We start from the raw sequence: 15,476 nt of genomic DNA, 5'->3' as shown, positions 1-15,476 counted from the left end.
GGAATTTCCAGTTATTTTTTACCGACTGTAATTATACTAATGCGAGCATGACATATGTCCGCGTTTTGTGAAGAAGACACATATTAGCGACTCTTGTTGTTTTAAGATGGTAGGGGGTGATAAATAGGCTAGTCATCGTATTTTCAAGCCAGATAAACGTTCCCGCATCCGACATTTGATCGGTTAACAAGATTTTTCTCGAGACAAGACAGCAATCATCATATTTTGTTATTATTTACGCATTACCGGTTTGAGGCCAAGGCCTTGAATAATGCTTACATCACAGTGGAAGAAACTCTGCAGCTAAAATCGCTAAAATCGACTTTAAAATGTAAAAAACCCGGTTGTGAAATATTGTATTGCGTAAAATAAAATAGTTTAGGCATGTCTTATAATTGCTGAATATGTTCAGACTGGTATAGGCTAAACTAACAACCGAAATGCCAAAAAAATCAACTAAAAGTCTATACCATTTAGATCGAAATCAGAACTTATGCGCGTTGCGACACAAGCTAGTCATTGTAGATAGGAGATTGATCAAAGTTTGTCATCTGCTAGTCTAAGAGCTTATAAAAAGATATGTTGTGGTTATAGCGCAATACAACAGGGTTTGTTTACGTTATTCAACATCCCTAGAGATTGCTTTAATTGAAATCACAGTCACGTGATTTTTTAATAGCCAATAAAAATTCATCAGGCAAGAGATAATGCGTTTTCAATTAACCTTTGATAATTGCTGGTTAGATGGCAATTTTAGTCTGTGCCTAATTGAGAAGGACAGTATTTAAATTGTACGTGTTTTTGAATAAGAAGGAGGTGTATGTTAAATCAAGTTTGGAAAAGTCAATTTATATATAACTAAGTATCTAGGCTAACAAAATAGTTAAATTATAAAAAAATTTAAAATTCTGTCTAGAAATTAAAATTTGTAAGTATTACGATGTTAGTAGTAGCAAAAATTAATTTGGTTAATAGCAACAATAAAGGTAAATGTAGTTTTAAAATTGGTTACAATTTTAAAAGCACCCGAAGTTTGTAATATAAAAAACTAAAGCGTTTATTTTAAGCGACGCTGCAGAATTTTTTTAAAATTAGATAAAGTCTAATACAGTGTCAGGAATTAATTTCAGGTCATTGACACTCTTCGAGTTACGAGTATCCTAGTACAGATATAAATTGATCAAAGAGTGGTAGTCAATTCATTAAAAGATGAGAGTGCTTCAATAATTCGTTATAGTCACCCAAATACATTTGACCCTGGGTTATGTATTGGTGCAAGTTATTAATTGTCATAATTTCGATAATCCATTTTATTTTCCTAAATTTAGAGCTTGACTTAAACATTATGCAAATTGTTTAAATTTAATATAGAGAAATGCCCTTAACCCGGTTTCTTAACATTAGGATGCAAATATAACGGAGAGAAGAAGTTTGGCGAGCTATATAGTGCATGGATTTGTACAATTTGCCTTAGTCCAAGCAAATAAAATCGTTTCGGTAAACACGCCAGCGTGGAATGCTCTCACAAAAAAAACAAGTCTAAGCGCTTGTTAACGATACGTAACATAGGGAGTTAGCATTAGTTATTATTACTAATCACAGCATTTTAATACTCGCTATCTCTTTTTGATTTCAGGTGTAACCAATTATGTCATCAGCGATTGAGCTTAAGTTATTATCGAGTTTAAATGTAAGAGTCTGTTGCTGATAAGAGGGAATAATTGAATGATTGACATCGGGAAATACATTTATTCTACAACTGCTAAATTATGGACAACTTTAGCCTTTCGGCAATAGTGAAATAAATAAATTGACCAAGTACAGTGTTTGAGTAATCACCAGTCATTAAAATACTTTAAAAAAAAGGTTGCTTTAATTTGAAATTGGACTCTTAGAAATAGTAAGAAATTTCAAAAGAGGTGTGTAGCAACGCCGGACGCCGCTTTGGTGTGTTCTTTTCCATGGATTATAAGTTTTTTCGCCATGTTGCCAAAATGTCAAGCAATTCACCCAGTCTGATATTTCTACTCATCGCCTTATTCAACGCCTGCACCAACGTCCAAGCCCACAGCTCTTGGCTGTAAGTCGTTTTGTTCCTATAATGTAACCCTAAATGTTTTATATTGAAACTGTGCCTTACTTTGGTCACGAATTGGGGAGTGTAATGTTTGCACCCCCAATGTTATAAAGCGCCGCTGTTAATATACTTTGATGTGGCCTAAAAACAAATTAAGAAAAAAATGTATATGACAAATATAAAGGCGGGGTTTTTGAATTTATTATTTAGACACGGTGGTCGAGTTTAGGGATTAAATTCTTTCACCACCAGCTTATACATTTGACGGAGGTTGTTTCGCATGCAAAATGAAAAACCGCTAACAAAAAAAAATCTGTGTCAATTTTATTTAAATGGAGATTTAAAGAACCTGTGATTATTATGATTAGGCGCAAAAAATAAGGCAACGGTTTACTTGCTATATATCTCAAATTTGCCCAATTTTATGCCGTAATTCAATCCGATAATTGAGCAACGGTACGATATACGTAATGCATTCCGCTGTTTTATTAGCGTAAAATATATTTTAGTATTTTTTTTAACTAAGTCATCACACGATTATTTTTGATAAAAAAATTATTGAAAGTGTTTTTTTTTTTTTAATTTGACGTGCCTGTGTTTTAAACATATCACCCTGTGATGGCATTTCTATATTCTATTGGGCCAAACAAAGGCAATGGTTCACCGAGAATCGTTAAGTTTCGGATTACCATAATTGTAACTGCGCGTGGCCAAACTTGAAAAAAGTTTTAAGGCAAAAAATAAGTTTGAGCTTGATTTCTTTTGCATAAAAACATTTCTCCTTAATACGCTAATGATTTTTTTAGTCTAAACGATTTTGGCCAAGCGTGATAGTATAAAAGTTAATACAAAATTAATTGCTACATAGAAGTTGTTTTTTTTATTCACAAATTATATTTAAAAATGTACTTTTTCGAGTCATGTGAAATTTCTAGTTACAGACGTTCTGGACAAAGTTATTTAAAGAATTTGAAACTTTTTGGGATGTTTGTTTTCGTAAAAATTTTCTTTTATCTTTTGTTCTCCGATCAAAAAGTGTAAACAAATCGTTCGAACCTGATGGACAATAATACCAGTTGAAACTAAGCAGGCCTTTTGCTATTTAGAAATTGACCACATTTTTATTTTTAGGTATAAAAATAATTATAATGGTAATTTATACAGTCATTTCATGCGCTGTAATGTTTTTGATTTTTCGTCCTGGAATGATCGATAAGTATTTGAACTCGCTGTGAAAATATACAAAGTACTTTGACATTTACTTTTGTACATTCGAATAAAATGGCGTTGATGTTCCACATTGTAACATAACTTATTCGTTGGTCTTGGTTTGATTTATGTCTTAGAGATGCGGCCTGATGTACAACGATTTTATTTGTTAACACTTCTGCTAATTGCTCAGAAAATTAGTCACACCACAAACAAGCTTTGAAACACATTTTTTCAGTGATCAAATGACACCTTGACGTAAATTTGATTTTAACTTAAAAATGATTTACAATGTATAGCGTTAGCTTCTCTTTTTCGGTTTAATTTCGCAACTATGGTAAGCGAATCGCATGTAATTCCGATGTCTTTAGACAAGACGGAAAACGAGTGTGTGCACAGCTCGAAAGAAAAGTTTTCAAAATCACATTAATAATTTTCCAATGTTTGTCGGAGCTATCAAAGAGTTATGTATTTTATGAATGAAACCGTAAGTTTGTGGCGTCAGCTTTGAACAAAACATTTTCAAATATTCTTTGTCTAGAAACATTGTTGCGGTTCGAATGCGCTTTAGGTATATATGTGTGTGTGTCTTGATTTTCAATTCTTTAGCTTACTTGTTAGGGCAATGTCCAAGGTCGGCGCACTTTTAAAACCCGTGTCTGCGTACGTTTAAAAAACAATTACATCCTTTTCTCTCTTATGACGTCACAAAGAATAAGGTAAAATAGCAAACGACTCACTCACTGATAAGTGAACAGGTGTTTTATGACTTGTATTTGATTTAAATCTTTTGATAAATTATGACCACCATTTATGACTTGTTTATCTAACTTTCATGAAAAAAACAACAGTAATTATGTATACTTTAGTAGTAGGAAATGATATCATTTCAATAGCTAAATAAAGTAATTTTTCTGAAAATACACATTTTTTGTTTTCAGAATTATAGGAAAACTCCAAGCCTTATCTTCCAGCAACGGGCGGCATTTATGCGAGCAAATGCCTTTACTTCCAATCCAAAGAGAATATTGTGAGAGGTTTGTTATGAAATTTTTGACAAATTTACGACATTTTTTTGTGAAAATAAAACTAAAAAGGCTTAATGAATGGCATAATTTGAATTACAAAATTTTGAAGTTTTTTTGAAATCATTCCTCATTATATACTATATATATTGGTTATTCTTGTTTTGTGAATTTTTTGAATTTTTTTTAGAAATCCAGATACGTTGGTCGCCGTTGGAAACGGGGCAATGGAAGGTCTGCGGGAGTGCCAACGTCAGTTTAAGAACAGTCGTTGGAATTGCACCGCTGCCGGTCCAAACGGCCGAAACTCGTTTGGAAAAATTGTGCAAAGAGGTATTAGGGTCATATATAAGTCAATGTAAACCTATTTAAAAATATTAGCATTGCAGTTTACATTTTACACGCTTTCCTACTACCAGACTTGCTCGTGTGACTTGAATTTGAACAAGTTTACAAACCAAACCGCATTAACATAAGTTTTGTTAGCGAAAGCACCACGGCTGTCTCTACAAAACATCACTAAGCACTTAATTACTGATACGCGGTTTAATATACATTTCCTTTTTTAATATACATGTATAGTTATCATTGCCCTAATTTCAAGCTGCATTAGGCTGCAAAACGTAATACAAAAAAATTGCCACCGACTCTGAAGTTTTGAAGTGTTTTTTATTACTCTTTGATTGGCCTTTAAGTGCGCATTATCTAGTCAATGTAAAACACGAGGGCATCCTCAATAAATGATAAGACCTTTCAATACGCAAGTACATCGTTTTAATAGCCTACTTGTACTAACGAATTAATACGCACAAGAATCCTTAATAGATCATTTAAGAGGATTTTCAGTTTCGAATTAATCGGGTATTTTCTATTTGTGTTAGAGCATTGTTAATTGGTCAATTAAAATCATCAAACGACAGTTCTTTTATCAGGCTTCAGATGTTTAATCCTTCTTAATGATGTTACAAATTTCACGGGTAAAGTAAAATATTATTACAGTCATTCCAAAAACAAATAGAATTTATCTTCAGATGAATGTTTTATTTATGTTGTAATTCTGTAAAAACATACACAACGATCAATAATTATAAAAAACCTGTTATCGGTGAAAGTATGTAATCATAAACATACAGCCATTTGTAACATGTCATGTACACGTTTATACGCCAGTGGACAAATTCGCTTAAAATGGCCTCTTTAAATTTGCAGGCTTTAAGATAAGGGTACGTTTAAGTTCCCACTTATATTACGGGACAATTTATATTTTGCTTATACGCAATCAGCACTTCATCTTACGTCTTATACAAAGCACGTGGCCAACCTTTTGTTTTATTTTACCGAGGCTATTTTTGTCGATCTAATTATACCTTTTACTAGAGTGGACAATTATCCAGGGGTTAAGATGAGTCGAGTAGACAACCTTTAGTGCTGACAATTAAAAATCGTTATACTTTTCAAATGTCAATCTCATAATTTACACTTGCACAAAAAAATTTAAACTTGTTCTTTGTAAGAACATTGTTACAACTTATTTTTATTGTTACACATTTTTAATTGTTACCAAATTTTAGGAACTCGGGAAACTGCATTTGCTCATGCTATCACCTCAGCAGGCGTAGCTCACGTGATGACTAAAGCTTGCATGAACAACGTGTTTTCAGAATGTTCTTGCGATGCCAGAAAAACGGGGTTAGATCAATCAGGTTGGTTTAAAAATAAGACGACATTTTTTGCATAGGGAATAAATTATTTACAAAAAAAGACAAAACTGTCATCTCAACATTGGAATTTTTAATAAAAGTTTACCCTCAATTTGAATTATTATTTAGGCCAATTTAATTGGACTGGTTGTAGTCCAGACATCAGGTACGGGGTTTTGTTCGCCGAAAATTTCTTGGACACCAGTGAAAGGGAACAACATGATGCTCGAGCTATCATGAACTTGCACAACAATCGGGCCGGAAGACGAGTAAGCAAAAAAAGTTATTTCTTTTTCTAGTTGATATTACAGTGATTTTCCTAAAATAAGTAATGAAAAAAAGCAGTAATTAAAAAAGGCTACATTTTAGAAATGAATTTAAAATAATGATCGCTTAAGCAAATAAAACATCGAGCCGTTTATTAAGTTCCTTTATATGTAGTAAATTGTAGTAATGTCACTATTTCTTGCGTAGCGTTTGCCGATCTCCTAAAACAACTAAACGGTAGACATTACTGGCGATTATAACGTTTACGTTTATATAATTAATTGTAGGTTATATGTGTACTTAAACATTTGATTTATTGTGTATTACGTATATACGACGTCACAATTCATTTTAGTCAAAATCGATCTTTAGCTTTAATATAGCCTGTATACCACCAAACTTAATATAGAATCGCACGAATATTTGTAGGCTTTTTACATATTTAACATTAACACGTGTTCACTCTTAAACTTGAACCTTTTATTGATGTTTGATATTTTTAGTAACAAATTACAAGGTGTGTAAGCTTTGTGTTTATCCTTAAAGTGTCGTTAAGACTGTAATAATATATTAAGGTAAATATATCAGAAGCTGCTAAGCAGCAGTACATGTTAATATGACGTTGTGTAAAGTTTGGTAACATTCGGCAAGCTGTTGACAAGCCCCAAATGCTGCATTCCCACATAATGTTACAGACGCTTTGACATAAGGTTAAAAGGTTTCGGGCATGCCTTTTAATTACGCGGCCGACGTTGCTTTTGATAAAAATATACTGCGTAGGAAATGGCCGTAAATCACCTAAATTCGGCCGGCACAGAAGCTTTACTTCTCGACAGTTTGATTCATGTGGTTACTAATACAATACGGCAAACATATTCTGTCAATATTCAAAGAAAATTGTCTTTGTTTATTTACGGTGGCGAATAATAACCAGTTATACGAGCGCCTTTTAATTTTAACGCTAGTATAGCGGAAACTCTTATTCTTTCACATGCTTAAACATTAAATACAGATTTTGTGTTTACTGTACGGTCAGTATTACGTGTGGTCATTAGAGTGTAAAATTATTTCCCCGTTTAACACTCTCTTTCGGCAATTTTTGAAGATCAAAAGACCGCCAAATGACTGCGGATTGGCGGGCCCCAAAGAAGCTAAATGTTAGTCTTTTGTCTCTGAGAAGCAAAGCTGCTTGCGTTAAAACGGTTAGGGCGTGTTGACTTTGAAATCTCTGTTGTTATAACGTTATTTATATATGTTTAAGGGAATTAATTTAATGATTTATGATATAAAAACTAGTCTGCTGGTTTAAGTGTTTTTCTTTTCTTTTAAACCATTAATTCAACATTTCCCAAAATTGTGCACAATATTAATGCTCAATACGGTTTTCATTCAAATTTAGCAAAAACATGTACAAAAAATATGGTAAGCGTGTTTATGGTTTAAAATTTTTATTATTGCTTTATTTGTGCATTCTGAAACTACCGTCGTTTGAATAATTGAAAAAGCATACAGAGAAATCTTTTTTGTTTGTTTTTGAAACCATTCAGTGGTCGGCGTGAAAATGTGTTTACGAAATTTCGTGTATATTCAAAAAATGTTAAAATTCAGTAATGGAATAAATACGATGGCTGATAACGCCGAAAAACTAATGCTCAGTGTCAATTACGTCTCCAGCAAAAATATGGAAAATTTTGTTTGGTGAAATTGCAAAAAAATCTAAAAATTGACAATTTTAGTAAAAAATTTCACTATAATTTATTGAAAGTACTAATAACGTTGTAATGGTTTAAAGCGCGAGGGCATGACTCTTACTAATTATAGAGTTTTTAACGTTTATAATTAGTTTGTATAAAAACACTTGGCCCACTAAATGTTTTTTTGGGTTGCTTGGGTCGAAATATAAAAACGGTGCTAAATAAGGTTGGGAAAAAATATCATTTAGATTTTTGCCAAATTTTTTTGACCCTGAATAGTTTTTTTTCATTTTTTACGTGACTTTGTTGTTGTGACAATTGTGTAACGGTTTCCGTTCACTTTCGGTCAGGATATCATCCTCACTTTAAATCACAAACTTGACATTTGCACTTTTAGTCAGTTTTGACAAGTTTACAAAACAAATTACCAAGTGGTTACGTCATATATGACGTAATCTTAAAAAATATTTTCCAGTCTCACCTTTTGCAGCACAGGTCAATGTGTTTTTGCAGAATTTTAGAAAATTAATATTTTTACTTTACAAAATAACTTGAAAACGTTATTTTGATGTTTTTATTTGTTCTTTGGTCGAACTTGATAATTTACAACACAAAAATGACGCCAAATTTTAATTGATTGGATATACAGTAAAAAATACAACGTACTTTAAAGCGCTTGTACAATATACCCATGAATGTATAAGGCGCAAGGCAATTGTTTTGAAAACACTATTTTTCGCGAAAAACTCTTTTTTAAAGTGAAAAATAATTCAGACGGAATACATTACATCCTAAAATCGCAACCCCGTTACTCCCACAAAGTCATTTTGTCTTATCATAGCACGCCATTTCTTCATTTAAACAACAATTTAAAAGAGAATCGGCATCGTAGCCAGAATAGAGACAAATAATTTAATTTGTAAAAATAAATGGAAAGTAGTTTTGTAACTTTTAAAAAATGTCTTCAAATTTTTTTTTTAAAAAGTTATATTTTTTTTTATTTTTTGGGTTTGTTGTAATTCAACCTAAGTTTTAATTAAACCTATGTTAATTATTAAACAACACAACAAGTTTGTCGTATTTTTGGAAAAAAAATAACAGACGTTTTTTTAACCTTTGTTTTTAAAATCACGACCTCGTGAATTTCTGTATGTTGATTTGACTAAGATGGAGTGTCAAAACAAAGAAAACTTTTGCAACATTTATTTAACTTAACCCGGTTAAGCAACTTGTTTTCGAGGGTACGTGAACCTAAATCGGTAAATCGATACACGTTTTTTTGCCCCAGCTGGCTCAAAAAACTGGTTCCTTAAAAAAATGACGAAATACAAAAAAGTGCAAATTTTGAGTCTCTATTTATACTACCGTAAAAGTAGTAAAAATAATATAACTACGCGACGTAGAATTGTAGCAAATTTTCTTTGGTTTAAATTACTGTAGGCATTAAAAATAATCACATTCATAATAAAATCCCATTACTCTATTTTGTATTTGATCTTACAGAAAGCTTAAGGCCGTGGTTAACCAAAGTGTTTATTGTCTTATAAAACCGCGCGGCAGACGTGTAATTTTCTAACCTAAATTGCGATTAATTCGTCCAAATATTTCAAAATGTAAGGCCTTTTACCTTAAAAAGTAAATCTCATTTTTAAATGTGTTATCTTTTAAGCGCTTTGACGTAAAACGATTTAACATTTAATGTAAAATAATATAATTATTCTTAATATTGTTTTATTTATAAACTGCCAAAGTGAACACATATCTGTGAACACAAGGGTTATTTAAAGCAAAATCTTGCTTTCTAAAATCACTGGTTTGTTGTGTATTTGAGCTAATGAATTATTACTTCAAGGTATTCTATGCAACATCATAAATCCTTCAATTTGTAAGTAACAACGATTTATAAGTATTAACATAAGAAACAATTGATGAATATATTACTATAACAATACAAATAAATAAATTATGAGGGGTTTTGAACTAATGTTGATTACCCTTAGTCTGTCGCTTAACCATGACCTACGATTCAGATATAATTGTTTTATAATCAAACGTTGTGAGCGTTGTTCGGGTGTGACTGCAAGATAGTTGCTTTTATTTTGAGGGTCTAATATTGAACTTAGATCGAACTTCATACAAAGTACTATACCACAAAGAAGATCGCTTTTATCGGCCGCTTTTGTTCGTTGTAATTGCGGAGATTGGATTTCCGTTTGAAAAGCTTAATTTCTCACCTTTGCTAAATCCGATGTGAAAGTGTAGGAAATAATTGTATTGACAAAGCGATCAGATTGTCTTAGTTTAGCTTATGGCCAACATCTGGACCGAGGCTTAACGGAGACCAAAACATGCTCGTGTTTGCGCGAATCTGCGATTCCATTAGCAGCCTGATTTAAAGAACCGCAGACACCTTGGCTTAAATTAAACAGGCAGTGCTTTGAAGTCTTATTTAATCGCTATGTGTGATCTGTTAATACAAATAAGGCGATTAGATTGATGCAAAGAACGGGTTTGCAACGTTTGGAATTCTTAAAGGCCTTAACTAACTCATATATTAAATCCTAACAGTCTTTGAACTGGTGTTGATATCCAAACAGCAACAGGCCACCCAGCCTAACGAAGTATCGTATTATGGGAAAGTAAATTTTTTCTGTGATTTAGCAATACACCGATTTTTAAATGAGAACTTGTCATCAATTACTTCAAGTGAGAGTCTTGTTGTGACAAAACGATAAATAAAATTGTTTGTTAAAAAACCTATAAGAAATCGTACTGGAAAACGCAATACGTTACTTAATTTTTTGCCAGTATTGTTACTGTAATTGCACAGCGATAGCCTACGGTTGTAGAAATGAAGTTTTAAGTTGTTGTACTACATAGATAAAACATAATTATTTACCAAGAATGACGAATCGGAACAAAACGATACTTTGATTGCAAGTAGCCAAGAGCAAAAAGTTGAATTTAAATCGCTTGGTATATTATATAAAGATTAAAGGGCGTAGGGGATTAGGCCTAAATTAAAACATTACATGATCTATAATCTGGGTTTGTGTCAGTTAACAGTTAGCAATGACATGACAGCATACAAATGATCCTTAATTGGCATATGGTGTGGTTTAAATCTCTGTGTAATAAAATGTTTGTCTTAAATGACAGAAATTTGGGACAGGTGGCCAACAGAAAAAAAATTTTAAACTGCTTAAATCATTTTGAACCTGTCATTGTTAACACATTTACAAAAAAACATAATGTCTTATATTTAAAATTAAATCTAAAATCAATACCAAATGTCTAATTTATTTAAAAAATAAGTTAAAGCACGTACTTTGCTTTATATCGCCATCCTGTAAAGTTTATATTTGCCATTTTCAAAGCTTTACTTTATTTGAGCTTGGTTAATAATGTCTAACATCGGTAATTTTACTTTCACCAGCGAAAATAGCAGAAATATTATCGGCTATTGTTATTATCGATAGATGAAATCAAGATTTGCCAACGTAAGATGTTGATTTAAAAGTGAGTGGGCGCTGGTTAAATAGATAGTGATGTTACGAATTCCACTCACTCTAAATGTGTCATAATAGTTACACGACAACCATCAAATACTTTCACTTTGGATTTTTTTAAATGCTTTTGGGGAAAGGCGGGCAAATTCAATTACATTCCTATTCGCTGAAGTTACTAATTGTCTAATGGCAAATTTGCGGGCGCTTCTCTTTACGTAATAGCTGATTGAACATGATGTGGAATGGTAGTCAGAACTGTTTGATTTCTTTTCAAGTTGAATAATTGTGATTACGAAATCAGAGTATTATGACTGGATTTATTGACGGGCCCAGGGAATATTTTAGTTTTTTTATTTAGTAACATCGGGCGTATACCAGTGCCTTCTTTTAATACTGATAATTTTAGATTCGCAACTTTTTAGGTCCAGCATAGCGCGACCGGTAAACATTTTTGCAACAAATAATGTTTTTGATCGTTCAGATTGAGACACACCCTTAAATCGAAAGTAAATGATACACTTCAAGATTAAATGGCTTATTAATGAACACAAACATTAATGAGCCATGAACCGATGGCTGCGTAAAATAAAAACAAATGTGTGTTGTTGATATTTGTCACGCAAAAACACGCGCTTAAAAACCTAAAGTATTTAGTATATGGATGTTTTATTACCATTTTAAATGTATGTTATATACTGTCGGTGTAAAACAAAATAATTAGCTCGTGATCTTTATCTTACTACTGTATCGTCTGCGTAAACTATGACATTACATCACCAAATTTAAATACCAGTCTAACAAAATCTTAACCAATGCGATTCTCACGAGTTTGATTATCATGATCAGAACTCTGATTATCAGTCGCTGGTGTTACCTGGTTACGTGAGCTCGCACGTGAATTAAACCAGCACTTGAGATTACATCTATGTTAAAAAGCGCATCCTCAAAAAGTAGATCGTTACACTTTTGGCAATTGATACATCTTACTCACTGTTGAAATTGCGGTTTCAGGAATTTTAAGTTTAAGTTTTTAAACTAAAGAACTTCCCCAACGTAAACTTAGTGCATTTTTACGGAAATGAAGTCATGTTGTTAGTCCTAGGGCAATTTCAACTGTCAAAACTGTTACTCGAATTATGTCCTACATATTGGAAGTTGGGTTTAAAATTACCAACAGCAAACAATTCTGACTGAAACGTAATATTAAAAAAAATATCATTCCCCATTTTCAGAAAAAAATATTTTTTTATTGCATACCGGAAAATGACCGTTTGCCAAAAATTTACATTTAAAACGTTTTTAAAAATTTACATTTAAAATCGCGCTTTTTGCCATGCAGACCTTGATTTAAGCTTTGGTACTTTGTATCTTTTTGAGTCAATGTAATAAGCCCAGTTCTACTTTTTTGGTCTCCTTGGTTGTTAGTTTTATTTTGTTAGTTCTGAATTAAGTGCTTGGCGTATAGATATGTTTTTGAGTCTTTGTTTTCGTGCCTTTGCTTAGTATTACGCTGTAGTTAAATTGTGTTATATTTTTTGACCTTTTAGCTAGCGTTTTATATTTTATCAATAAATTGTATTAGTTTTTACTAAATTTGCAATCTACTACAAAGTTACACAGGGTCTTTTGGTGGGCCGTTAGTGCATAACACATATTTGTAAACATTTTAAAAAAATTTAAAACTTACTTAACATTGAAATATTTATTTTTAGTCACTGAGTCGCAACATTGTTCGAAAATGCATGTGCCACGGCAGCACGGAGTCCTGTACAGTAAAAACCTGCTGGGACGAATTGGGAGACTTTAAAAAAATCGGGGATTATTTAAAAGACAAATATGATGGTGCTTGTCGGGTGACATTGCGCCAAGGTGGCCCAAAGCTTAATCTAAAACCAGCTGAGGACTCTCATCAGACTCCGACCAAAAAAGATTTGGTTTATTTGGAGGCTTCACCCAACTTTTGTGAACGAAACTTGGCTTTAGGTTAGTTGTTTAATATTGTTTATTTTAGTGTGATTTTATAGTTTTGGAAGTACTTCGTTTGTTAAGTAGCTAGGGTTTCAACCCTAGCTAAGACCCATACTAATATATATGGACCACTTTAAAAACAACTAATGCGATTTTTTGCAAGGTAGGGTTTAAATTTTTGATGCGAAGTGTTAAATTTTTAAAATGTATGTTTCTACATAAAAGGTTCGCTAGGCACATCTGGTCGAGAATGCAATCGCACATCCAAAGGAATGGGCGGATGTGATTTATTATGTTGTGGACGAGGCTACGACACCATGCTTGTAAATCGCAGTAGACAATGTAACTGCAAATTTCATTATTGCTGTAGGGTTATATGCGATACATGCTACCAACACGTCGCTTATACTTGTAAGCCAGAATCCGACCCGCACCTTGACGAAAATCGAATTCAAGTTATTACTACAGCGGTAAGTCTTCCTTCCAGTTCAAGTAACCCATCGACAGCGACTAAATCCAAGTCGCGGGGAAGAAAAGGTAAAGAACGAAAGAAAAAACGTAAGAAAACAAAAAAGCGTCGACGTCCTCGTACCAAAGACACCACTTCGAGGTCTAAAAGACATGTTTCAATTTTTAATAGACCAGTTGGTGAAGCAGATGACGTGGACTCAGAATCTGTTTTAATTAACGAACTTAACGAGGCTTGGTCTCAAATAGAGTTTAATCAAAACGAGCTGAGCCAACAAGAACTTAATTTAATTTTAAAGCGATTTGAAAAAGCGCGTTTTAGGACGATCAAACAAATGGCCAGAGCCAAAAAACGACGTGTGTGTACTCTGGCTAAATTGTGGCAAAAAATTCGCAATTGGTTATCATTATAGGCTTAAAGTAAATTTTGGGATATGCTGCTTTTCTTAGATTTAGCTGTCAAAATATCCTTTTTAAAGATTTTTTTGCTTCAACATAAACACTATTATTAAATTATATATTAGAAGCAAAAAAACCAGCCCAAATATTTTGCCCGTATTGCCACTCTGTCGGCAAATTGTATTTTTCAGTTTCGGAGCAAAACTTTTTTTTGGCATTTTTAATTTATTTTGTGAGGTGTTAGTTCGGCACTTAATTTTATTAAATTAATTTTTCAATTCACTTAATTTTTAATTTTATTGGTTTTATTATGCTTAGAGGTTTATTTATAAAATAAAGCTTTGGATTAAGATTTTATGACTTACAGCTACAATATATAACGCTAGTTCCTATTTTATTTTTTAATTAATATTTATTTTTTGTACATGTTTAATTTGCATATGTAATTTTAATGCTGTAAAGAGAAGAAACCCGCAAGGGTCTCTATGGTTCAGTAGCCCCATCTTACGGGTAATTTATTTTAATATAATTTTAATTTCACAAGACTTGTTTAACAGTTTGACGTGGAAAATACTTTATTTTTCACGGTATAATAATAAATTGAAATGTTTTTTTTATACATTGACAAAACTTTTAACATTATGGATAAATTAAATAGAATTTTAAATTTAAGATATGTTGTAATTTTAATATACAATAATATTTAAAATCAGCAATACTTTAAAATAAGAAACCTAACAGAATAAGAATAGTTTTGAAATACTATCTAAAGTATATTAAACAAAATAAAACTAAATAATAATGCTATTTTTTTAATATGTTAGGGAGGGGGAAAGGTGAATCGACATTTAGTCTTTTTAATGCGTTTTTAGTACATGTCCACAAACTGGAAATTATAAGTTAGATAGTTAGGTTTAATAAGCACGTTACAAAACGAATAAACGTATACAAAAATACAAAGTAATAAATAACATAAAAATACAATTCTTTTTTGCTCATCTCTACATGGTAACTTGGAACTGAATTTCTTTAATCTGCCTTTGTAAAGGCAAATGAACTGACTGCTTGGAGAGGTTTTGCTTTGTTTTGATGTGACGTCAAATCGCCTGGTGCGTGAAATCGATAATTAGTTAGGTCTTAACTGTAGTTTGACTGAACAA

The 15,476-nt window shown here is 32.2% G+C and overlaps 1 protein-coding gene across 2 annotated transcripts; it reads left to right on the top strand.

Annotated features, from left to right (window-relative positions):
- The first annotated feature begins 1,648 nt into the window (after window positions 1-1,648).
- On the top strand, window positions 1,649-14,785 carry LOC145753720 (protein Wnt-2-like). 2 transcript variants are annotated; one of them, XM_082570152.1, is made up of 7 exons: window positions 1,649-2,080; window positions 4,228-4,323; window positions 4,502-4,644; window positions 5,883-6,014; window positions 6,141-6,280; window positions 13,194-13,464; window positions 13,675-14,785. In XM_082570152.1, exons 1-7 carry the CDS (start codon window positions 1,962-1,964, stop codon window positions 14,328-14,330), a joined length of 1,557 nt encoding a protein of 518 aa, XP_082426278.1. In that variant the 5' UTR covers window positions 1,649-1,961; the 3' UTR covers window positions 14,331-14,785. The 2 variants fall into 2 exon arrangements, with proteins under 2 accessions (XP_082426278.1, XP_082426287.1); XM_082570161.1 differs by lacking the exon at window positions 1,649-2,080 and adding an exon at window positions 3,923-4,005.
- The last annotated feature ends 691 nt before the right edge of the window (window positions 14,786-15,476 follow it).

The sequence above is a fragment of the Corella eumyota genome, chromosome 1, assembly GCF_963082875.1.
Source record: "Corella eumyota chromosome 1, kaCorEumy4.1, whole genome shotgun sequence".
Lineage (NCBI taxonomy): Eukaryota > Metazoa > Chordata > Ascidiacea > Phlebobranchia > Corellidae > Corella > Corella eumyota.
This window is presented reverse-complemented; position numbering and strand designations above follow the sequence as displayed.